General features: G+C 50.6%; 1 protein-coding gene across 1 annotated transcript; it reads left to right on the forward strand.

The window, feature by feature from the left end:
• The first annotated feature begins 30 nt into the window (after nt 1-30).
• USP21 (ubiquitin specific peptidase 21) lies at nt 31-26,469 on the forward strand. The gene is made up of 14 exons (XM_083167770.1): nt 31-240; nt 2,130-2,194; nt 2,316-3,009; nt 4,709-4,771; nt 6,342-6,465; nt 13,864-13,975; nt 17,088-17,225; nt 17,638-17,702; nt 18,268-18,371; nt 18,731-18,817; nt 19,612-19,690; nt 21,542-21,649; nt 24,683-24,797; nt 24,868-26,469. Exons 2-14 carry the CDS (start codon nt 2,190-2,192, stop codon nt 24,953-24,955), a joined length of 1,782 nt encoding a protein of 593 aa, XP_083023896.1. The 5' UTR covers nt 31-240; nt 2,130-2,189; the 3' UTR covers nt 24,956-26,469.

The raw sequence follows: 26,469 nt of genomic DNA on the forward strand, positions 1-26,469 counted from the left end.
CCGCCGTCAGGTTACGGTTGCCGTGTTCTGGGCGGAACAGCTTTGTGTACGTGCGCATGCGCAACTCCCAGGTCGCTGCTCTCCATGGTAACGGGTGTAAATAGTGGGTGGGGCTGTGGCACTCAGCACGCATGCGCAGGAAGAAGCAGCGAAGGGAAAATGGCTGAGGATGCTGCGGTTGCTAAGAGGCCAGGGAGGGGTAGGCCCTGACACCGACACATCGCGGGACCGCGGCCTCAGGTAATCTATGTCTCCGCCGGGAGCAGGTGTCACTGTGCCCAGCTCTGACCAGTATACTGTGGATTAGGGACCCGGTGTACCCCTGCGCGTGTGGGGGACCAGTGACCCGGTATACTGACCCCACTGCATGTAGGGACCAGTGACCCGGTATACTGACCCCACTGCATGTAGGGACCAGTGACCCGGTATACTGACCCCACTGCATGTAGGGACCAGTGACCCGGTATACTGACCCCACTGCATGTAGGGATCAGGGACCCGGTATACTGACCCCACTGCATGTAGAGATCAGGGACCCGGTATACTGACCCCACTGCATGTAGGGATCAGGGACTCGGTATACTGACCCCACTGCATGTAGGGATCAGGGACCCGGTATACTGACCCCACTGCATGTAGGGATCAGGGACCCGGTATACTGACCCCACTGCATGTAGGGATCAGGGACCCGGTATACTGACCCCACTGCATGTAGGGACCAGTGACCCGGTATACTGACCCCACTGCATGTAGGGATCAGGGACCCGGTATACTGACCCCACTGCATGTAGGGATCAGGGACCCGGTATACTGACCCCACTGCATGTAGGGATCAGGGACCCGGTATACTGACCCCACTGCATGTAGAGATCAGGGACCCGGTATACTGACCCCACTGCATGTAGGGACCAGTGACCCGGTATACTGACCCCACTGCATGTAGGGATCAGGGACCCGGTATACTGACCCCACTGCATGTAGGGACCAGTGACCCAGTATACTGACCCCACTGCATGTAGGGACCAGGGACCCGGTATACTGACCCCACTGCATGTAGGGACCAGGGACCCGGTATACTGACCCCACTGCATGTAGAGATCAGTGACCCGGTATACTGACCCCACTGCATGTAGGGACCAGTGACCCGGTATACTGACCCCACTGCATGTAGGGACCAGGGACCCGGTATACTGACCCCACTGCATGTAGGGACCAGTGACCCGGTATACTGACCCCACTGCATGTAGAGATCAGGGACCCGGTATACTGACCCCACTGCATGTAGAGATCAGGGACCCGGTATACTGACCCCACTGCATGTAGGGATCAGGGACCCGGTATAATGACCCCACTGCATGTAGGGATCAGGGACCCGGTATAATGACCCCACTGCATGTAGGGATCAGGGACCCGGTATACTGACCCCACTGCATGTAGGGACCAGGGACCCGGTATACTGACCCCACTGCATGTAGGGACCAGTGACCCGGTATACTGACCCCACTGCATGTAGAGATCAGGGACCCGGTATACTGACCCCACTGCATGTAGAGATCAGGGACCAGGTATACTGACCCCACTGCATGTAGGGATCAGGGACCCGGTATACTGACCCCACTGCATGTAGAGTTCAGGGACCCGGTATACTGACCCCACTGCATGTAGGGATCAGGGACCCGTTATAGGGCCTCCCATATATAATTAACACTGGTTCCCAGTATCACCCAGCCATTATGGAAGAGGGTACCCAGTAATAGTCCCTGATCCTCCCCTATATAATGGGCACTGGTTCCCAGTATCACCCAGCCATTATGGAAGAGGGTACCCAGTAATAGTCCCTGATCCTCCCCTATATAATAGGCACTGGTTCCCAGTTTAACCCAGGTGTTGTCCGTACGTTCTGCTCCCCCCTACACTGTATGTAATATAAATGCAGGGTAATCACACAATACAATGAGGCTGCATTGTTTATATCACATCATTGTTCTCCAGTCTACATTACTTCAGCTGTGCGAGGGTTAAGCCTACTCTCATAGGGTGAGAAATCCCAACAGGATGCCATTTTTTACCCCTGGCATTATAAAGTCCTCTGCAAATGAGTGCGGTTTAACTGCTTCCTCCTTTCCCAGGCTGCAGAGATGTGAGCTGAGCGAGCAGGACTGGGACCCAGCACCCGCAGAACGTGGACAATGAGGTACTTTGAAGTGTACACCCCTTTACCCCTTGCTGGAGGTGAACCTACAAATGCAGTAGTGTTGTAGAACAGAAGCAGCTTAAACCATTTCTGTGCTAAGTGTTTCTTGTGTCCCCCCCAGGGTGCACCACTCCATACGACCTGCGATGCCCCAAGCATGTGAGTCCAGGTTTGCACGGAGCCGCGAGACACCACTGATCACCTCTCAGCCTCCCGCAGTTGGCAAGGTCCTCACTTCCCTTCGCACTGTCAGCCAGGAGCGCTCGGCCCATGCTGCCACAGTCTACAGTAATGGGACGGCCTCTGCTCCCAAGCTACGGCCGCTGCCTCCCTGTCCATTGGTGGAGAAGAGTAAATCAGACCGCGGTAGGAGCGCACAGCGTACGGATGCAGTCAGCAAGAGGGGGCCAGTGAAGGCTAATCACATGCTCACCGTCACCAGCCCTCCTCCCCCCATCAAAACATCCACTCACACCCCTCAGGCCAGAGCTGGCAGTCTCTCTCGGTCCAAATCTGTCAGTCACGGGGACCTGAGCCTGAACAGAGATAAGACAGAAGAGATCAGCAAAGGTCTGGCCCAGGTGGTGGTCCGAGAGCGCAGCGCTTCGACCAGCCGGAAGCCCCCATTAGACACTGCATCACTGAAGAGAAGCAGCTCTCTCAAAAGACTCAACGTGTTGCCCACTGTGGAGGCTCCGCGGAAGTCATGCAACAGCTCCCAGCTGCCACTACGGGCCAAAGTGCCTACCAAGACAGCGCTGCGAGACCCCCAAGAGTCCTGCCAACCCCCGGACAGCCCATCTCTGTCTTCTCCTGTAAGTACCTGATTGTCCAATGTTGTGCCATAGAGGAGATTCATTCTTATGTCACCACTGGGATCACTTTCACGTTTATTCCTAATCCTGGTTTTGTCAATCAGCGATTGGCCACTAAGGACCAGCGGGCGACTGCCCTGACAGGGGCTCATTGACCAGATTCGTATTGTGTCCAGATGTTTGTTATACCACATTAGCACTGGCCACCCGGCAATTACCCGGCATTTTTGAATGCTGGGTAATTTTGCCGGGTGCACCCTGACCCTGATTCACACCACCTGCAAATTACCGTGTTAAAGCTTTTTGGGATATGATTGGATGGTTGACCTAAAGATGGTCGACATACTGCAAGGTCGACATGGGACAAGGTTGACACAAGCATTAGGTCGACATGGTCTAGGTCGACAGTCAAAAGGTCGACATGGGGTTTTCACTGTTTTTTACATGTGCCGACAGGCAGTATTTCGTGCCCTACCATCCACTAGGGAGTGGTGGGAGAATAAAATAGTGTGCCCGAAGCGTGGCGATTGCAGCGATGCACTTAATCATGTGTCCATGTCGACTGTGTCGACATTCGGGTAAAAAAAAGTGTAAAACAAAAACCCATGTGGACCTTTTGACTATCGACCTAAACCATGTTGACCTAATGCGTGTGTCGACCTTTAACACCTGTCAACCTAGGACCACATCGACCTAATGACTGTCGAACATATGATCCCGCTCCAAGCTTTTCAACCCGGGAATTTGCTGAAAAACCTGGGTTTTTGTGTGGTGTGAAAGGGTCAACACTTAAATCCCTGGTCAAGAGCAGGGTTCGGAGTGCCGGGATGTATGACCGCTGTTGGCCTTTTCACACCAAAGAAATTCCTGGGTCCAGAGTTTATACCAGTCGATAGCCTACCAATGTTTTGTTACGACCCTTTGTCAAGGCGATGGCAATATAAGCATCAGTAGTCAAGCGCAACCCATGGGGTAGGGGTACTGGGGCAAGGCCCCTTCCTTGAGAAAACTGGTGAGTGCTGTTTTTCCCTCTTTTGGGATTCCTGGCTATGTAATTGGGATTGCTGACTCATTACAAGGCCCCCCAGCGGGCAGCTGGGCTAAAGGTGAGAGTGCAGGGCTTTTGGTTCTATAGATAGATATAGTAAGGCTATATTTGCTGTATATATGCACCCAGTTGTGTGTATCCTTATGTAACTATGCTGCATACATTGCCAAGGTCGGAAGGTGTTCTCTCTACGCTGCTGTTGTACGTTCCCCTCCCCTTCTCCTTAACGGAGATAGCGAGGGCTAATTAATCCCAAGGAGATGAGCCTGCTGAAGCACCTTGAATAGTCCCTGTGACAATCTGCTGAGAGACCGTCCCACTAATCCCTTCAGTCTCCAAGGTGCTAGCGTACGGAGAGGACAGACTGGCACCCTCGCAGAGCCGCATCATGCCTGGGCTGCAGGGAACCGGTCTGGTGGAGCTCCCCCAGAATCTGCAGCGTACCTTGGCCGACAGGAAGGAAGTACAGGGGAAGGGGGCTGACATCTCCGAGTCTGTGGTGCATAGTGCTGTGATGGGTCTACTGCTTATGACCAGTGAGGTAACGACTAGAATGGCCCCCTTGATGTTTGAGATGCCACCCACGCTCATGCCAGTTACCTGCACATATTACTGGCAGCAGCTGATTGCTGTCTCTGCTTTCTCCTGCAGCCGCCGCCGCGTGTGCCCGTTCTCGGCACAGGACATGTCGGACTGAGGAATTTAGGCAACACGGTAGGTTTTCTGTGGCAGCATTTCTATTCCTTCCGTAGATAAAGCTTGAGGAAACTCCTGTGGAACCACAAGTACCAGTGTGCCCTTGCTAACGTGTTCCTGAGAAAACGCTCTCACCCCACTCGTTGCTAACATTTATCGGACTGGTTAAGCTGTCCCGGATTGTTGTTCAATGTCATTATTCTAATCATCGTGTCGTTTTTGTATAAATAACATTCTACAGCAACATATCTGCTTTAATCTTAGCCCCCCGGTGTCTACTTACTGAAATAATTGTATAACTTTATTGCTGGAAATAGATTAGTTTATGCTCCGCCCACTGTATACATCTGGCTGCTGTACGAATGGATAGAAAAAAAATCCCAGCCATTGTATCACTTTTGCTGATGTCCCTGGGGAGGAGCCCCGGGCGTGATGTCACTGGGGAGGAGCCCCGGGCGTGATGTCACTGGGGAGGAGCCCCGGGCGTGATGTCACTGGGGAGGAGCCCCGGGCGTGATGTCACTGGGGAGGAGCCCCGGGCGTGATGTCACTGGGGAGGAACACCAGGAATGGGTAGCCTATATGGAAAGAAGGAGTTACGTAGGTCTTCGAGTTCCACAGTAAGCTTATTGTACAGAGGGAATGATGAGGTGATGTTAGATCCATTCTACCCCAGAATGCATCTAACGAATGGTTAATAGGATATGGAGGATACTTTACATATAGTGGGGATTCAGCTTTTCACCAAGAGCGACCCTGAAATTTAGTAATTTTTGCCCGGAAAGTAATTTTTTTTTTTTTCAGATAATTCTTTTATTTTTTATCTGTTATATAATTTTCTCTTCAATTAAACTTTTTTTTCCCAGACTTTATTTTTAGTATTAGAAGGATAAGTGACAATAAATATTATTGGGAAGGCAACTTGCAGAGTGCAGGTATAGGGGGGAAAAAACTATTTTTCTCCTTCCTCTGTGTTTTTACATAAAAGTTATTTTATGTGTAATAATTTGTGCTTACAGGTTCATTTTGTTGTCGCATTATGATATAGATCTTCCCCTGTTGTTTGAAGCCCTAACAAAGTTGGGAAATTATGTTTATAACCACCCTGTATTTATAATATTATATGCTTTGTACACTTATAACCAAATATGGGGCGAACCACAAGTCCCAGCATGCAGGGCATTAATGGGCCCTCTTAGACTTCTAGTTCACCTGTAAAAAGAATGTTACATAAATACACACACAGGATAGTACAGTTTTATTATCCCCCCTCTCACATATTCACAAAGTTCACATTCTTCCATTTTTCATGTTATTTCAGTACTTTTTCAAATGAACTTTGGGATAATTTGATTCGGAATGGTGTTTACACAATTTCTGGGGTTGCCTGGATGTGTCCACATAAATTTCTCAAAGAAGAAAATGGTAAAGATAGGGAAGAGTATACCGTGTTTGAATGGAATTAATAATTACGTATACTATGTTCCAACTTCAAGGTGTTTGAGGATCGCCTTGCAGTTGTCCGAATGAGCTGAAACATTGCACACCCCTTTTTTGTTGATTGAAACATTGTCCTTATTTCTTGCAGTGTTTTCTAAACGCCGTTCTCCAGTGTCTTAGCAGCACGAAACCCCTGCGGGATTACATCCTCCGCCAGGAATTCCGCCGTGAGCAGGCTGTAAGCTCCAGGACACCGCGAGACCTCACAGAAGGTACCCTGCCAGATCTCACACTGCCCACAGTTACCACCCGACGCTCGCGTCTGATACTTTGTTCACCTGCCGATATTCGCAGTGTAACCAGTAACATTGTGGAAAGTGCATTTATATACACCTGGCAGAGTAATACAAGAGGATGTTGGTCGCTGGGATTATACCTTGTACTGCGTGTGGTACGGGACGCCCGGTAGCTTCTGAAATGCATGGACTTTATCTCAAGCAGTGATTTTAGTAACTGTTCATGTTATATGGGCATAACGTGCATCCACACCTTATAAACCCACACACAGCCAGCAGCGCGCAACACGGGACATACTACATGTGTGCAGATGGCCTATCGCACACCTTATATACCCACACAGCCAGCGTGCAACACGGGACATACTACATGTGTGCAGACGGCCTATCGCACACCTTATATACCCACGCAGCCAGCGCGCAACACGGGACATACTACATGTGTGCAGACGGCCTATCGCACACCTTATATACCCACGCAGCCAGCGCGCAACACGGGACATACTACATGTGTGCAGACGGCCTATCGCACACCTTAAATACACACACACAGCCAGCGCGCAACACGGGACATACTACATGTGTGCAGACGGCCTATCGCACACCTTATATACACACACAGCCAGCGCGCAACACGGGACATACTACGGGACATACTACATGTGTGCAGACGGCCTATCGCACACCTTATATACACACACAGCCAGCGCGCAACACGGGACATACTACGGGACATACTACATGTGTGCAGACGGCCTATCGCACACCTTATATACACACACAGCCAGCGTGCAACACGGGACATACTACGGGACATACTACATGTGTGCAGACGGCCTATTGCACACCTTATATACACACACAGCCAGCGCGCAACACGGGACATACTACATGTGTGCAGACGGCCTATCGCACACCTTATATACACACACAGCCAGCGTGCAACACGGGACATACTACATGTGTGCAGACGGCCTATCGCACACCTTATATATACCCACACAGCCAGCACGCGACACGGGACATACTACATGTGTGCAGACGGCCTATCGCACACCTTATATATACCCACACAGCCAGCACGCGACACGGGACATACTACATGTGTGCAGACGGCCTATCGCACACCTTATATACCCACACAGCCAGCGCGCAACACGGGACATACTACATGTGTGCAGACGGCCTATCGCACACCTTATATACCCACACAGCCAGCGCGCCACAGGGGACATACTACATGTGTGCAGACGGCCTATCGCACACCTTATATACCCACACAGCCAGCGCGCAACACGGACATACTACATGTGTGCAGACGGCCTATCGCACACCTTATATACCCACACAGCCAGCACGCGACACGGGACATACTACATGTGTGCAGACGGCCTATCGCACACCTTATATACACACAGCCAGCGCGCAACACGGGACATACTACATGTGTGCAGACGGCCTATCGCACACCTTATATACCCACATAGCCAGCGCGCAACACGGGACATACTACATGTGTGCAGACGGCCTATCGCACACCTTATATACACACAGCCAGCGCGCAACACGGGACATACTACATGTGTGCAGACGGCCTATCGCACACCTTATATACCCACACAGCCAGCGCGCAACACGGGACATACTACATGTGTGCAGACGGCCTATCGCACACCTTCTATATACCCACACAGCCAGCGCGCGACACGGGACATACTACATGTGTGCAGACGGCCTATCGCACACCTTCTATATACCCACACAGCCAGCACGCGACACGGGACATACTACATGTGTGCAGACGGCCTATCGCACACCTTATATACCCACACAGCCAGCGCGCAACACGGGACATACTACATGTGTGCAGACGGCCTATCGCACACCTTATATACCCACACAGCCAGCGCGCAACACGGGACATACTACATGTGTGCAGACGGCCTATCGCACACCTTATATACCCACATAGCCAGCGCGCAACACGGGACATACTACATGTGTGCAGACGGCCTATCGCACACCTTATATACCCACGCAGCCAGCGCGCAACACGGGACATACTACATGTGTGCAGACGGCCTATCGCACACCTTAAATACACACACACAGCCAGCGTGCAACACGGGACATACTACATGTGTGCAGACGGCCTATCGCACACCTTAAATACACACACACAGCCAGCGTGCAACACGGGACATACTACATGTGTGCAGACGGCCTATCGCACACCTTATATACCCACGCAGCCAGCGCGCAACACGGGACATACTACATGTGTGCAGACGGCCTATCGCACACCTTATATACACACACAGCCAGCGCGCAACACGGGACATACTACATGTGTGCAGACGGCCTATCGCACACCTTATACACACACACACACAGCCAGTGCGCAACACGGGACATACTACATGTGTGCAGACGGCCTATCGCACACCTTATATACACACACAGCCAGCGCGCAACACGGGACATACTACATGTGTGCAGACGGCCTATCGCACACCTTATATACACACACAGCCAGCGCGCAACACGGGACATACTACATGTGTGCAGACGGCCTATCGCACACCTTATATACCCACACAGCAAGCGCGCAACACGAGACATACTACATGTGTGCAGACGGCCTATCGCACACCTTTATATACCCACACAGCCAGCGCGCAACACGGGACATACTACATGTGTGTAGACGGCCTATCGCACACCTTATATACACACACAGCCAGCGCGCAACACGGGACATACTACATGTGTGCAGACGGCCTATCGCACACCTTATATACACACAGCCAGCGCGCAACACGGGACATACTACATGTGTGCAGACGGCCTATCGCACACCTTATATACCCACACAGCCAGCGCGCAACACGGGACATACTACATGTGTGCAGACGGCCTATCGCACACCTTATATACACACAGCCAGCGCGCAACACGGGACATACTACATGTGTGCAGACGGCCTATCGCACACCTTATATACCCACACAGCCAGCGCGCCACACGTGACATACTACATGTGTGCAGACGGCCTATCGCACACCTTATATACCCACGCAGCCAGCGCGCAACACGGGACATACTTGCATGGGCTACGCTTTGCCAACGTCAAATGTAGCAGTTGGTCATTAAAATGTGATTTGTGTGCAATTATACTTATTCTGCGGGACACATCAGGGGCCACAGGCTAACGCTGGGTAGTTGGAGGGGGAGAGAAGCTGTCAGCACCCAAGAGGTTAAACTTCTTCTGCCCCCAGGCAGACCAGGCTCCTCCCCTCCTCTACCCCAGGCAGACCAGGCTCCTCCCCTCCTCTACCCCAGGCAGACCAGGCTCCTCCCCTCCTCTACCCCAGGCAGACCAGGCTCCTCCCCTCCTCTACCCCGCCTCCAGGCAACTCAGTTTTTTAAGTGCTGGCAGGAGCCACGTGCACCATAGAGAGGGGCTGCATTATGCAGCTTAACTTTATCATTCTTACACGGACAGTGACAGAGAAGCAGCCAAGGGGGACTATTAGACAGCAGTGTTGCTGCTCCATCGTCCGAGCCTGGTGGCTGCAGTACCATGCATCGGTGTGTGATGGCAGCCATTCCAACGGGCCACCTCAGGTAGGTAAGACGCTCCTAGCAGGGAGCTAGCGTGATGGGGTTAGATGCGGCTGAGTAGCCTGATGTTTGGGACCGCCGGGCAGCGCTAGCATGTGGATGGCTGGTACGCCACCCGCTCCTACTGGACCACCAAGGAGACTTTGTGTCGGTTACCCGCCGCTGTATAGGGCGCCATATGGTGGCCATTTTCTAGCAGGGGAGTGGCCTCTTTTCACAAGCCACTCCCCTGGAGACAGTAGGCGCCCTCAGCTACTGCGGCCATGGACACAGAGAGTCTCTAAGCCGCAAGTAGATCCACTGCTTCGCCGCCAGAGGGCTTGGGCTGGTCCTCCCTGTACCACAGGTTACAGAGTGTGCTCCAGTCAGACATAACTGCTTAAGGAGCTGAGTGCCCAAACTTTATCTCTTTGCATCATATGCCTTGTAAGCTTGCTGTGTATTGTGTACTGCATTAACTGCCTGTCAGCAATGTACGGTGTTAGCTTTACCTTGATAGCTTCCTATCTATTTCACTATTTAAGTGTGGGAAATGGCTCCTAAGATAGACGCGCTTGTGGCTAAGCTAGTAAGATCTTCTACGCTGCCCATCCCTGCGTCTCTCAATCCCTGCGTCTCTCAATCCCTGCGTCTCTCAATCCCTGCGTCTCTCAATCCCTGCGTCTCTCAATCCCTGCGTCTCTCAATCCCTGCGTCTCTCAATCACTGCGTCTCTCAATCACTGCGTCTCTCAAAGACCCTGCTAATCAGGAGTTGGAAAACTTCCTCAAGCTTATCTACACTACTGCAGGGGCTAGACCTACCCTGGCATCAGCCTGGGTGGCTAAGGCCATGGTCGAATGGGCAACTACTCTCGCAGCTGACGCGTCCTTGGCCATGTGTACTAGACTTGTGTGAGTCCGCACATAATCATACAACATAAGAACCATTACAGATTGTATTCGTGTCCTTGGCCATGCCAGCAGAGAACCTTCTACCTACTATTGAGCCGCCCTCTATTTAGGCGAGACAGCTATTAATGCGGTCACCCTAACCTCTCGAGTGCCGGCTTCAGCAGTCCCGGCATGGTGATCTTTGTGGCTGGGCTCTTGGAAGACGGACCCCGGCTCCAAGAAAGTCTTTAAAGGCGCTACCATTCGAAGGTTCAATTCTGTTTGGGTCCGAGCTAGATAAATTAGTAGCTACGGTAGCGGCTTCCAAGGCAACTTTCCTACCTTCTGCTCCGAAACAACGTCCCCGTGTTACCTTCCAGTTCTTTCATTTCCAGGGCAGAGTTAGGGGACATTCCTTATCTAGGACGCAACCCCAGGTTGTCAGCATTCCTTGGCCACCAGGCGCACTGACCCTAAGCTTGAGGACAAATCCTCCACATGACGGGGCGGGCCTTCACCTGGCTGGCATCCACGACAGACGCATGGGGTCGGGATGTCATCTCCCGAGGCTACTCCCTAACCTTCCGGATGGGGCTTATATCAACCTCCAGGAGGGCAGTCAGGCTGCCATGGCAGAGACCTCTCGCATCTTTCTGTGGGTGGAGAAGAAGTTCCCTGCTCTCTGTGATCTTTATCCCGGGAGTCCTCAATTAAGAAGTGGAATTCCTGATCCATCAGACTCTGGATGCCGGAGAATGGGCCCTTCATCCAGAGGTATTCCAGATGCTGGGACAAACCCGAGGTGGACCTGACGGTGTCATGCCATAACCACAAGGTCACCCTATACGGGTCCAGGACACTCAACCCATGGGCTTGCATGGTAGACACCCTGTCAGCCCCGTTTGCCCTGATGTACGCCTTCCCTCCAATTTCGCTCCTCCTAAGAGAGATCTACAAGTTGAAGGCGGATCGTGGCATGCTGATCCTGGTGGCTCCCAGTTGGCCCAGAATGGATTTGGTTCTCTGTGAGTGGCCCGCTCTGATCCGCCCAACTCTACGTCTAGACCTGCTCTCTCAAGGCCCGTGTCTACACCCGGATTCGGGGCATCTGGCTTTGATGGGGTGGCTGTTGAGACTTCCCTGTTCAGAGCCAGGGGCTTGAACTCCAGAGTCATTTCGAACATGCTTTGGCGTGCAAACCTTCTTCAGCGGATGCTTACCATTGCATCTGGCGGGCTTACTTTTCCTGGTGTTGTGCTCGCCGATTCAATCCCAGGACTTGTCCAGGATTCTCACCTTCTTACAGAAGGACCTGGAGGCCAGATTGCGCTTCTTTACTTTGAAGGTACATGTTTCCGCTTTGTCCATCTTGTTCAGTAAGAAGTTAGCGTTGTTGCCGAATGTCCACACATTCATGCAGTTTTGTTTTGTTTTGGCCAGGAGAGTGTCCGACCTGTCAGCTCTTTCTTGACGGTCAACGTTTCTGATCTTCCAATCCGATCAGGGCGGTACTTAGAACTGTTCCTTCTCACCTCCCTAAAGTGGTGTCCAGGTTTGACGTCAACCAGGAGGTTGTGGTCCCTGCCTTTACAGGGCCGGATGCTTCTCCTGCACAGTCTTAAGTGGACGTGGTCCGTGCCTTATGCATCTATGTGCGCTGCACTAAAATTGGCTATACACACGCAGATTTATCCTCAGATCTGGCTGGTTGGAACAAAAACATGGTTATGGATGAGAGCAAATTACATTTGACCATTTGCTTGGAAATGCTGGAAACCTGACAAACTGTCACTCATCCATTACCATGTTTTTGTTCCAACCAGCCAGATCTGAAGATAAATCTTACTAGTGTATGGGCACCTTTTAGTCCTCCCGGAAATCTCTCTTTTTGTGCACTATGGGTTTCAAAAGAGAGGTTGGCCTGCTACTAAGCAGACAATTGCCCGCTGGCTTCGCTCTGTCATCAGGCAAGCATACTTGGATGCCTCCTTCCCAGTTCCTGCAGGGGTCCGGGCTCATTCCACTAGGTCTGTGGGGGCGTCTTGGGCTGTTAGGGGCAGTGCAATAGCTGAGCAAATTTGCAAGGTGGTGACTTGGTTGTCCGCCAATACTGTCTTGTGCTTTTATACCTTCACTACGTTTGCCTCCCAGGACTCGGATTTTGGCCAGAGTGTAGTTGCTGCGGCACAGGCGCATCCCCACCCTTAGGTGGCTGCTTTAGGACATCTCAGCATTAGCCCTTTGGCCCCTGATGTGTCCCGAAGAATAAAAGGAGATTTATGTCTTACCTGTTAAATCTTTCTTCGAGGAAGTCAGGGGCCACAGGGATCCCTCCTTGCCGCACCTGCTTTAGTTCTGTTACTGTAATAGTGACCTGGTTCCTCTGTTGTATGATCTAGAATGTGTTTCTGTGTGGTGCTTCTCTTCTTTCTCTCTTGCCTCCTGCCTTGGCTTGTTCAGAAACTGAGCTTCCTGGCCTGGAGGCGGGGTAGAGGAGGGGAGGAGCCTGGTCTGCCTGGGGGCAGAAGAAGTGTAACCTCTTGGGTGCTGGAAGCTTCCTCCCACTCAGACTACCCATAATTAGCCCTGTAGCCACTGACGTCCTCGAAGAAAGAGATTTAACAGGTAAGACCTAAATCTCCTTATTAGAATATTGGTTTAGTTATAGGCCACTAGGTGGAGCTGTTGCCCCTGAAGCCTACAGAGCATTTGTGCTCTATGCTTATAGACTGATGTGAATGTCAGGGAGGTATGTTGTGCTACACAACAAGCATCCTGCTCATTATTGCAGCCTCTCACTAGCTGCATATGAGATCACTGGAGGGTTGCCCCATTCTTCATCACATCAGGTAACTCTGTATTGTCTGTCTCATCCCAGCTTTCGCTGACGTCCTCACCTCCTTGTGGAGCCCAGAGCCCCCCGACTCTGCTAACCCTGCTCGGCTTAGAGCGGTCTTCCAGAAATACGTCCCGTCTTTTACAGGATACAGGTAACTGTGATTCATAATATCATTTCTTACAGTATAGGATAGGGAGTAGCAGCTGATTAACACCAGTGTATTATACTCTCTTTTTAAAAATGCATGAGTTACCGAACGGATAGGCGGCACTCTCAGTGATGTCACTGGCTCCTGGTGACTGGATAGTCTGCGCTCTCAGTGATGTCACTGGCTCCTAGTGACTGGATAGTCTGCGCTCTCAGTGATGTCACTGGTTCCTAGTGACTGGATAGTCTGCACTCTCAGTGATGTCACTGGCTCCTAGTGACTGGATAGTCTGCGCTCTCAGTGATGTCACTGGTTTGTGGTGACTGGATAGTCTGCGCTCTCAGTGATGTCACTGGCTCCTGGTGACTGGATAGTCTGCGCTCTCAGTGATGTCACTGGTTCCTAGTGACTGGATAGTCTGCACTCTCAGTGATGTCACTGGCTCCTAGTGACTGGATAGTCTACGCTCTCAGTGATGTCACTGGTTCCTAGTGACTGGATAGTCTGCGCTCTCAGTGATGTCACTGGTTCAGAGTGACTGGATAGTCTGCGCTCTCAGTGATGTCACTGGTTTGTGGTGACTGGATAGTCTGCGCTCTGTGATGTCACTGGTTCCTAGTGACTGGATAGTCTGCGCTCTCAGTGATGTCACTGGTTTGTGGTGACTGGATAGTCTGCGCTCTCAGTGATGTCACTGGTTCCTAGTGACTGGATAGTCTGCGCTCTCAGTGATGCCACTGGTTTGCGGTGACTGGATAGTCTGCGCTCTCAGCGATGCCACTGGTTTGCGGTGACTGGATAGTCTGCGCTCTCAGTGATGTCTCTGGTTTGCGGTGACTGGATAGTCTGCGCTCTCAGTGATGTCACTGGTTTGCGGTGACTGGATAGTCTGCGCTCTCAGTGATGTCACTGGTTCCTAGTGACTGGATAGTCTGCGCTCTCAGTGATGTCACTGGTTTGCGGTGACTGGATAGTCTGCGCTCTCAGTGATGTCACTGGTTTGCGGTGACTGGATAGTCTGCGCTCTCAGTGATGTCACTGGTTTGCGATGACTGGATAGTCTGCGCTCTCAGTGATGTCACTGGTTTGCGGTGACTGGATAGTCTGCACTCTCAGTGATGTCACTGGTTTGCGGTGACTGGATAGTCTGCGCTCTCAGTGATGTCACTGGTTTGCGGTGACTGGATAGTCTGCGCTCTCAGTGATGTCACTGGTTCCTAGTGACTGGATAGTCTGCGCTCTCAGTGATGTCACTGGTTCCTAGTGACTGGATAGTCTGCGCTCTCAGTGATGTCACTGGTTTGCGGTGACTGGATAGTCTGTGCTCTCAGTGATGTCACTGGTTTGCGGTGACTGGATAGTCTGCGCTCTCAGTGATGTCACTGGTTCCTAGTGACTGGATAGTCTGCGCTCTCAGTGATGTCACTGGTTTGCGGTGACTGGATAGTCTGCGCTCTCAGTGATGTCACTGGTTCCTAGTGACTGGATAGTCTGCGCTCTCAGTGATGTCACTGGTTTGCGGTGACTGGATAGTCTGTGCTCTCAGTGATGTCACTGGTTTGCGGTGACTGGATAGTCTGCGCTCTCAGTGATGTCACTGGTTCCTAGTGACTGGATAGTCTTCGCTCTCAGTGATGTCACTGGTTCCTAGTGACTGGATAGTCTGCGCTCTGTGATGTCACTGGTTCCCGGTGACAGGATAGTCTGCGCGCTCAGTGATGTCACTGGTTCCCGGTGACTGGATAGTCTGCGCTCTCAGTGATGTCACTGGTTCCTAGTGACTGGATAGTCTGCGCTCTCAGTGATGTCACTGGTTTGCGGTGACTGGATAGTCTGTGCTCTCAGTGATGTCACTGGTTTGCGGTGACTGGATAGTCTGCGCTCTCAGTGATGTCACTGGTTCCTAGTGACTGGATAGTCTGCGCTCTCAGTGATGTCACTGGTTCCTAGTGACTGGATAGTCTGCGCTCTCAGTGATGTCACTGGTTCCTAGTGACTGGATAGTCTGCGCTCTCAGTGATGTCACTGGTTTGCGGTGACTGGATAGTCTGTGCTCTCAGTGATGTCACTGGTTTGCGGTGACTGGATAGTCTGCGCTCTCAGTGATGTCACTGGTTCCTAGGGACTGGATAGTCTGCGCTCTCAGTGATGTCACTGGTTTGCCGTGACTGGATAGTCTGCGCTCTGTGATGTCACTGGTTCCCGGTGACAGGATAGTCTGCGCTCTCAGTGATGTCACTGGTGTGCGGTGACTGGATAGTCTGCGCTCTCAGTGATGTCACTGGTTCCTAGTGACTGGATAGTCTGCGCTCTCAGTGATGTCACTGGTTTGCGGTGACTGGATAGTCTGTGCTCTCAGTGATGTCACTGGTTTGCGGTGACTGGATAGTCTGCGCTCTCAGTGATGTCACTGGTTCCTAGGGACTGGATAGTCTGCGCTCTCAGTGATGTCACTGGTTTGCCGTGACTGGATAGTCTGTGCTCTGTGATGTCACTGGTTCCCGGTGACAGGATAGTCTGCGCTCTCAGTGATGTCACTGGTTCCCGGTGACAGGATAGTCTGCGCTCTCAGTGATGTCACTGGTGTGCGGTGACTGGATAGTCTGCGCTCTGTGATGTCACTGGTTCCTAGTGAGAGGATAGTCTGCACTCTCAGTGATGTCACTGGTTTGCGGTGACAGGATAGTCTGCGCTCTCAGTGATGTCACTGGTTTGCGGTGACAGGATAGTCTGCGCTCTCAGTGATGTCACTGGTTTGCGGTGACAGGATAGTCTGCGCTCTCAGTGATGTCACTGGTTTGCAGTGACAGGGTAGTCTGCGCTCTCAGTGATGTCACTGGTTTGCGGTGACAGGATAGTCTGCGCTCTCAGTGATGTCACTGGTTTGCGGTGACAGGATAGTCTGCGCTCTCAGTGATGTCACTGGTTTGCAGTGACAGGGTAGTTTGCATATTAATAAGTGTTTATCGAAGTCTTTACACTTTCAGTTTTATTTTATTCCGCTGCTGCTGTACAGTATTGTGTAATAAATGTTTTATGTCATCTAATTATTCCTCACTGCAGTTTATGTGATCAGTTCCCTGTGTCACAGTGTTGGTACTGTAACCCCTTGTAGCCAGCAAGATGCTCAGGAATTTCTCAAGTTCTTCATGGATCGAATCCATATAGAAATTAACAGGAAATGTAGGAAAACTCCCAGCATTCTCTCTGATGCCAAACGTCTAATCTTACTAGAACCTCAGGATTCCCTCAGGTAACAAGCTAATGCCCAGTCCTGGTCTCTTGTATGGTGAGATTAAATACAGTGTCATAGTGTATTTGTGCTGACACGTGATTACCCACAACCAATAGAATGTAATAATGCAGCATGCTTTGTAATGTATGGGAGACTTACAGGAACCTATAGAGGCGGGGCCTGGTGACTTGTGGGAACCTATAGAGGCGGGGCCTGGTGACTTGTGGGGACCTATAGAGGCGGGGCCTGGTGACTTGTGGGAACCTATAGAGGCGGGCCCTGGTGACTTGTGGGGACCTATAGAGGCGGGGCCTGGTGACTTGTGGGAACCTATAGAGGCGGGGCCTGGTGACTTGTGGGGACCTATAGAGGAGTACACTGGGAGGTGGGGACCGGAGAGTCACTGACTTTTACCGCTCCTTTTCTCCAGTGATGACGAGCGAGCCAATCAGATGTGGAAGCAGTACCTGGAGAGAGAAGATAGTAAAGTAGTTGGTGAGTGATCAATGTGACACTGATTTTGGTTATTATTAAGGGGTCTATGTACTATCCATTGGCTAGAGATAAAGTACCGGCAGACCAACTTCTGTCACTTTTCATACACAGCCTGTAACATGCCAGTTAGGAGCTGATTGGCTGCTACTTTATCTCTGTCAAAGTCTTAGTACATAGACCCCTGAGATATTGTACCACATACAGGCAGATATTATTTGGGGACAGTATTGGGGTTGTCCGCGGTCAGATGTCTCTGTCATTGGTTACTGAGTCCTTCATTATCCCGAATTGACGCCACATACGGCGGCTGTGCGGGTACAGGTGCATCCCATACAAAGATAACCTATGTCGTACCCAAGGGTGACACACATACATAACACCTATAAAGGAAGATAGAGCAGCAGTATGGTAATAAAGAAACCAGGAGTTACACTGTCTCTATATACAGTCCTTTTCTAGCAGTTTATGAACTAAAAGTACCAGCATGCCCTTTTAATGCCCTCTGTTTTACATTTGCACCATCAAGATCATTGTGTCTATCCTAATAATCCATTTCTGCCACCAGATTTATTTGTGGGCCAGTTAAAGAGCTGCCTTAAGTGCCAGGCTTGTGGCTACCGATCGCCGACGTTTGAGGTCTTCTGTGATCTGTCTCTGCCCATCCCCAAGGTACGGAAAGGGTGGTGTTTGGTATCTTTGTTGTCGCCTTGTTACCCTGAATATTGAGGCTGATCCCTAAGAGATAATACAGCCGTAATCTTACAGCAGGGGACGGTTGTTACACGTACGTTTCCCCGTCCGTCCCTGTGTAACATGAGTTAGGCCGACCTGTGCAGGAGAGGTTATGATAATAATACCCATCGCTGACCAATAGACTCATCGAGGGGACCTGCCAGATCCACCAGCCAGCAGGATATGTATATATAGACCTGAAGCAATGTACGCCACAGTCCCAGAGTGACCGTGAGACCAGGGTATTATCTCTCAGCCTCTAACCTTGTGTTCCTTATTCTTTGTCCCCCCTGCAGAAGGGTTTCACCGGTGGTAAAGTCTCCCTAATCGATTGCTTCAGCCTGTTCACTAAGGAGGAAGAGTTAAACTCCGAGAACGCCCCGGTAATGCTCCCCCCTCCCCCCAGCTCAATATCATGAGTGTAATGAAGGTGCTGCCAGTCCTGTTTATCATGACACATATATGTATGATTGGGATGTTCCGTGTTCCAGGGTAACACTGTTGAAAATATATTACAGTACCTCATTCATGTGAAGCTATAGCTGTACCCGATGGAGGCGGCCATTTTGTGACCTTGACCGATATTCATCCAGTCAGTCAGGCCACAGACGACCAGCGACCATTAATCAGGCCCATAGACCAGGCATGTCCAAACTACGGCCCTCCAGCTGTTGTGAAACTACAAGTCCCATCATGCCTTGCCACAGTTTTGCTATTAGGGAATACTTAAACTATGGCAAGGCATGCTGGTATGTGTAGTTCCACAACAGCTGGAGGGCCATAATTTGGACATGCCTGCCATAGACTGTTAAATGACACTGCTTGTCCTCTCCCCAGAGTTATGGAAGGTAGAGAGGCTAAACGCATCTGTGTCACGTCCATATATCCAGAAAGCACAGCGCCAGCGTCTCCGTTCCTGCGGCTGTGGATGAACTGCAGTGGATACGGCGCCTTAGCATGCTATTGCTATCTGCACAGATCCCAGCGGCTGAGACATTCGCAGATTTTCTCACAATAACCGCTTATGGGACGTGAGAACATTGGCACACGTCTAGGAATCGGCCCTTTAAACCTGTTTTTAAATAAATGCACTTGTTGTTTGGGGGTAACTTGTGCGCTGAGGTGTTTGTATAAGAGATGCCGATCGCTCCAGTATCTGATGGTTTCTGTCTGACAGATCTGCGATCGCTGCCGGCAGAAGACGAAAAGTACCAAGAAGCTGACCATCCAGCGCTTTCCCAGAATCCTCGTGTTACGTATCCTTTATTGTGTCCTGGGAGTTACAGGCAGGAATATCTCCTGGTTCCCCAATTAGAGATGTGCTGTGCGTAGTCTGCTTACATATGACATGTACCTAAAGCATTGCCTGCAGTGTGACAGAGGGAGGAGTCGGCATTTGGAGAGGCTGCGTCGGCTGATATATTGTACAAGCTCGGCATTAACCAAACGTCCTAATCAAAATCAGACCTGTGCTGGTGAAGTCATAATGTAACTGATTATACAGTACCACACACCCTCTACATTCACCAGGGGAAGGCGCTACATTCTGCTGCTGATATATCAGGAATCTACAAGTATTATTAGGAGGGATTTTCTGATTATGATGTCACTGGCTCCTAGCGACTGGATAGGCTGCGCTCTCAGTGACGTCACTGGCTCCTAGCGACTGAATAGGCTGCGCTCTCAGTGACGTCACTGGCTCCTAGCAACTGGATAGGCTGCGCTCTCAGTGACGTCACTGGCTACCAGAGACTGGATAGGCTGCGCTCTCAGTGACGTCACTGGCTCCTAGCGACTGTATAGGCTGCGCTCTCAGTGACGTCACTGGCTCCTAGCAACTGGATAGGCTGCGCTCTCAGTGATGTCACTGGCTCCTAGCGACTGGATAGGCTGCGCTCTCAGTGACGTCACTGGCTCCTAGCGACTGGATAGGCTGCGCTCTCAGTGACGTCACTGGCTCCTAGCGACTGGATAGGCTGCGCTCTCAGTGACGTCACTGGCTCCTAGCGACTGGATACGCTGCGCTCTCAGTGATGTCACTGGCTCCTAGCGACTGGATAGGCTGCGCTCTCAGTGATGTCACTGGCTCCTAGCGACTGGATAGACTGCGTTCTCAGTGACGTCACTGGCTCCTAGCGACTGGATAGGCTGCGCTCTCAGTGACGTCACTGGCTCCTAGCGACTGGATAGGCTGCGCTCTCAGTGACGTCACTGGCTCCTAGCGACTGGATAGGCGGCACTCTCAGTGACGTCACTGGCTCCTAGCGACTGAATAGGCTGCGCTCTCAGTGATGTCACTGGCTCCTAGTGACTGGATAGGCTGCGCTCTGTGACGTCACTGGCTACTAGCGACTGGATAGGCTGCGCTCTCAGTGACGTCACTGGCTCCTAGCGACTGGATAGGCTGCGCTCTCAGTGACGTCACTGGCTCCTAGTGACTGGATAGGCTGCACTCTCAGTGATGTCACTGGCTCCTAGTGACTGGAAAGGCCACACTGTCAGTGATGTCACTGGCTCCTAGCGACTGGATAGGCCGCACTCTCAGTTATGTCACTGGCTCCTAGCGACTGGATAGGCTGCGCTCTCAGTGATGTCACTGGCTCCTAGCGACTGGATAGGCTGCGCTCTCAGTGACGTCACTGGCTCCTAGTGACTGGATAGGTTGCGCTCTCAGTGACGTCACTGGCTCCTAGCGACTGGATAGGCTGCGCTCTCAGTGACGTCACTGGCTCCTAGCGACTGGATACGCTGCGCTCTCAGTGATGTCACTGGCTCCTAGCGACTGGATAGGCTGCGCTCTCAGTGACGTCACTGGCTCCTAACGACTGGATAGGCTGCGCTCTCAGTGATGTCATTGGTTCCTAGTGGCTGGATAGGCCGCACTCTCAGTGATGTCACTGGCTCCTAGTGACAGGAAAGGCCGCACTGTCAGTGATGTTACTTGCTCCTAGTGACTGGTTAGGCCGCACTCTCAGTTATGTCACTGGCTCCTAGTGGCTGGATAGGCCGCACTCAGTGATATTAGTTTAGTCCCTGCAGGTCCAGGCAGTAAGAATCTCCCAGTTTGGTCAACTGTGCTACATCTTCCATAACTTTCCATCTCACAGACCTGAACAGATTCTCCAGCACCAAGTTTTCCATCAAGAAGTGTTCGGTGTTTGTAGACTTCCCCTTACACCGACTCAGCCTCAAGGAGTTTGCCAGCGAGAAAGCCGGTAGGTTGCCTGATTCTGTGCCATACCTGCTCTGCAGAATCCTCTTGTCTCAGTGGTGATAATCGGTGACTCAGTATTGGCTGATAGTTGTACCAATAGCTGGCAGAGAAGTTGGAGATCCGGTGAAACCTGGCTGATGTGCAGGGCTCCTGTAACGTCACTGTGGACCTGCACAGACAATGACTCCATAGAATAACATTACCGGAGGAGTCCCCGACAGGGTGCTGATGGGTGCAGAGCCCCCTGTGAACTCCTGGCCCCCACCGCTATGTCACAATCCCAGCATCCATATGCTATGAATAGAGGGAGGCAAATAGCTTTTCCCACAGATCAAACTACTGTTATCTCCTACATGACACAGCTGCGGGGTCTGGTGTAGACACCGGACTGTAGTATCCGCAGCCCAGAGCAGGTACATGCAAGTCTGCAGTAAATGGGAATGCTGGGTACCCTCTGATAGAGAATGTACCTAGCACATGATTAGACTAGTCTATGACTGTGGATTTATCCCATTGGCCTCACACACTGCTTCTAGTTACTCTGTGATGGACTATGGCAGCGCAAGGAGTGGGACAGCAATCATGTACTTTGTCTCCTCTCTAATCCTTGTTGCTGTCTAGACAGCAGCATAAATACCATATACACAATTGGGATTTCTCTGGGGTCCTTGTCAATCCTCCCAGCCGTACAGTAGCACCGAGTAGGACCACCATAGCGGCTGCCGCGGCGGTGAGAGGGGAAGCGACCTGGTGTTCCTGGCAGCCTGTGAGTGAAAGTGGATCATTCCGGGGATTGTAGGCTATCCCGGTAACAGTGAGAGGGATTGTCAGGGATTAGTGTCAAGGTCTCGTGTGTTAGGATTAAGGTGGATTAGGGAGTCTCCTGCTAGGATAGGCCCGATCTCAGATTATATGGCAATGTCACCTAAACATAGAAACCCCCGAGACCAGGAAGTGTGGTACCAGTCCGTAAAGTATGTTTTACCCACAGAGCTTGCACTTTATTGGTGTAATGATGAAACCTATCTAAAAAAATGTTAATCTTTTATATAAAGGGAGATGTGACCAAGAGCTTACACTTTAGTAAAGTTGCAGTTCCAACGTCCTTACAAAGCACTGGTGTAAAGGGAGGATCTTGGGCTTCATTTACTACAGATTCCAAAAAATTTAAAGAGGGGATGTTTCCCATGGCAACCATTTTGTCAATCTGATTGGTTGCAATGGGCAACACCACCTCTTATATATATTTTTTTAGAAGCTTTGTCATGTGACATCAGCCACCCACCTCTGGCACACTTCGTCTTGCCCGCATTCCCATGGGAACGCCCATCTGGTCCTGATGAAGCTCTGTTTGCGAAGTGTACACTGACCTAACCCTCAGTGTGTTATTCCCTCTTCCCCTCCCCACTTATACTGCATTTTGATTGTGTCCAGTTTTATCTTTAGACCGAGTGAACGCCAGTCTCCACTGGGCTCACTAATTGTCTCAGGCTGCAGCGTGAGACGTCTGCGCTGCAGCTTGCTGTTTTACAGAGCTGGTGTTAAGTCGGACGGCGTTGTATTTGGCACGCCGCCGCTCACCATAGTCTCTGTTTACTTTTGCCGCTACCTGGTATTTATTAGGAGCAGGCTATAAGACGGACAGCGTTGTACTTGACACGCTGCCGCCTGCCTTGCTCGCTGTGTATGAGCTCCCTCCTTACCTTCTAGAGCGGGCAATAACTCGGACGGCGCTGTAATTGACACGCCACCGCATGCCTTAGCTCTTGAAGGGTTAACCACCAGTGTATCATCTCTATACCCCTGGCTAACACGGGGTGCCAGAGGAGTGGCAGTCCTCATTGGCTACCGCAGGCTGGGGAGATCTGCAGTCCCAATTGTATGGTGATTGCTCAGACACTGGTGTGCTTTTTGGAGGGGCCTCTGTAACTCCCTAATTAATACCACACTATCTGGGATTAATTGGTATATTGGTTACACAGTTTCCAAGCCATAGTGCTTAAGGTGATAGGCATTTCCAGATTTCTGGACACAACTCCAATCTGACAGGGCACATATAGTAAAGCATGTTGTACTCCCACAATACTAGTACTCACTGCCTGTCAGCACGGTTCTAATTAAAAAAGAAACACCGTTTGCAAACTCTTAAAGGGGGCCACAGGGGAATTGGGCCACACTGAGTGAGGATAAATTCGCTTATCCTTTTTAATACACTGTCCGTGTTTTATGTTTCACTGTTTTGTCTATATTTCGCCTCTTTGTCTTTTAATATAAGTTAATAAAAGCTAAATGTGATGCTATTTTTCTCATGAGGTGCACCACACAGAAAGACATTTCCTTTTCTCCTTTTTGCTTGAACCTCCATCCATGTCCAGTGGTAGCACACCCTCTTCCTAAATATAAAGGAACAATTCTACTTCCATGAGGGTCCTGTCTGAAATACATTTGTAAATAAACCTGTGCGACTGACCGTCCTTTCCCCCTGTCCCCCAAAAAAACAAGATTATATGGGGACATCCATGAAACGCTGGGTATTGCCATGTCCCAGCACCGCCCCCTGTCCCTCCCTCCCCGATGTGAATGGCTACGGCGACATTGTCAATCACCAAGGCCATTGGCACATGCGCAAATCCTGACCATTGGTGATCACTAAGAATGAACCAGAATCGGACCCTTAGTCTTATGGAGGGTGTGTTATATTTCACCAACAGTCATTACTCAGACGTCGGAATCCCGACTGCACAGCGGGGGGGGGGGGGGCGCAATGAAGCCCCTTGCGGGCTCACTGCGCTCGCCACGCTGCGGGCATGATGTGCGCTGCGCTCGCCACCTATTTTATTCTCCCTCTATGGGGGTCGTGGACCCCCACGAGGGAGCAGTCGGGATTCCGACGTCGGAGTAATGACTGTCGGGGAGCCGTCCGGCACCCCCTATGGATACACTGGGAGACCCCTGGAGCTTACAATCTAGTGCAATGTCTATATCATTGATCCTATAGGCGTGCATTGTTAATGTGTGTGATCGCTGATTGCAGGAAGCCCTGTGTACAACCTCTACGCCCTCTGCAATCACTCAGGCAGCGTGCACTACGGGCACTACACCGCACACTGTAAAGACCAGACCGGGTGGTTCTCCTACAACGACTCCCGGTGAGTCCCGTTACCTCTCCCTGTGACTAAATCTTGTGGAACTTGTCTGATGTAAGTTTTGTCCCCGCAGAGTCTTGTCCATCAGCGAGAGCCAAGTACAGACCAGCGAGGCGTACGTCTTATTCTACGAGCTGGAGGACTCCTGTCTGAAGAAATAGCCTATTGGGGACACTGGAGCATCTCTTGGGGGGTCTTGTAACCTCGCTCTTGGCAGCTGATTGAATGAGCCGACCGAATCTTCCCTCCGCTGTGCACGATTCGTGGGTGCCGCTACTGAGCTGCCGTCTCAGATCAGATCTTCAAGCAATAAATGGTTCTTTACGAATTTGTCTAATGGATTCAGAAAGTGCGGCCTACCGCTAAAAATGTGATTTATGGCCACTGGGCTGTCCGGCGCAGGGTCCGATGACAGCGCTGACCAGAAATGGTTGTCGCATAAGACATCTCAATAATTTATTTGCTCAGGCTTTTTACTTGAACTACAAGTCCCAGCAATTCCTGCTGTAGTATGATCATTGTAACTCACTGGGACGAGAGGACGGTTCTGGGATCACGGATGAAATTCGATTTATTTATTTTTTCACACGCGGCTCGTGATAAAGGAGCACAGCGCTCAGGCTCAGTGGGGAAAACGCAGCACAATTCGCTAAAATAATATTTAGGTTAACAGATAAAAGACTGATAACTAATTATAGCAAAAACTATCCGGATCGGAGGTTCTCCCTAAAGGAAAGGATCACAAAGAAATGATATATTTTTCATATTTTTTATGCCATGAACAGCAAGCATCTTATTTCATCAGGATCTTTGTTTTTTATTTAATTTACTTTTATTGTTTTTTTGTGAGCGTTACGGTCACCATAATAGGTCATTATGGTTCCGGTGTCCGTTTTATGTAGAGCTGAGGTAGACGGCTGTGCTGGAACTACAAGTCCCAGCACACGTTCCGTATACCTGGCAGGTCATGCTGCCTGTGGAGCAGTGGAGGCGGCCATTTTGTGTGAGCACACACGGCAGAAGGCGTCTCGTACCTCAGGGGTGTGGCTGTTTCCCGGTGAATCGGTGGGCCAGGTTTTTTGTCCGTGTTCAGCCCACACAATGGCCGCGCCGGCGAGGGATAAATGCACCATTTAACATCACAATCTCCCGCAATATAAATGGATAAAATGATACGTTGCTCCGCATGTATGTTCCTCCCCATAGGTCATAGGGTTGACTGTATAAAGGTTGACATACATTAGGACAACAGGGCTTAGGTCGACAGGATGACACAAGCATTAGGTTGACAATGGAAGGTTTTCTTACTGTATTATTTTGCTATGGTATGAAATACCGCCTGTCGGCTAAAAATAAATACTCTTGCTGACTATTTGACTGTCAACCTTATGCTTGTGTTGACCTATTTCAGGTGTCGACCGTATGTGTGTCGACCTAGTGCCCTGTATCCCCCTCCCTGTTACAGTACTATGTTGTAATAACTCATTTATTAATATATATATATATATATATATATATATATATATATATATATTATGTATCTCTGCGTCCATTTCAGGCTGTTACAGGAAGATTTTAATATTTTTGGTACTATACTGATTGTTTCTATGTAAATATACGATCCTGTCCTGCTAAGTATATTGACATTTTTGCAGTAAATTGACTACAAAAAACA

Source organism: Crinia signifera, chromosome 12 (genome assembly GCF_055691185.1).
Source record: "Crinia signifera chromosome 12, ASM5569118v1, whole genome shotgun sequence".
Classification (NCBI taxonomy): Eukaryota; Metazoa; Chordata; class Amphibia; order Anura; family Myobatrachidae; genus Crinia; species Crinia signifera.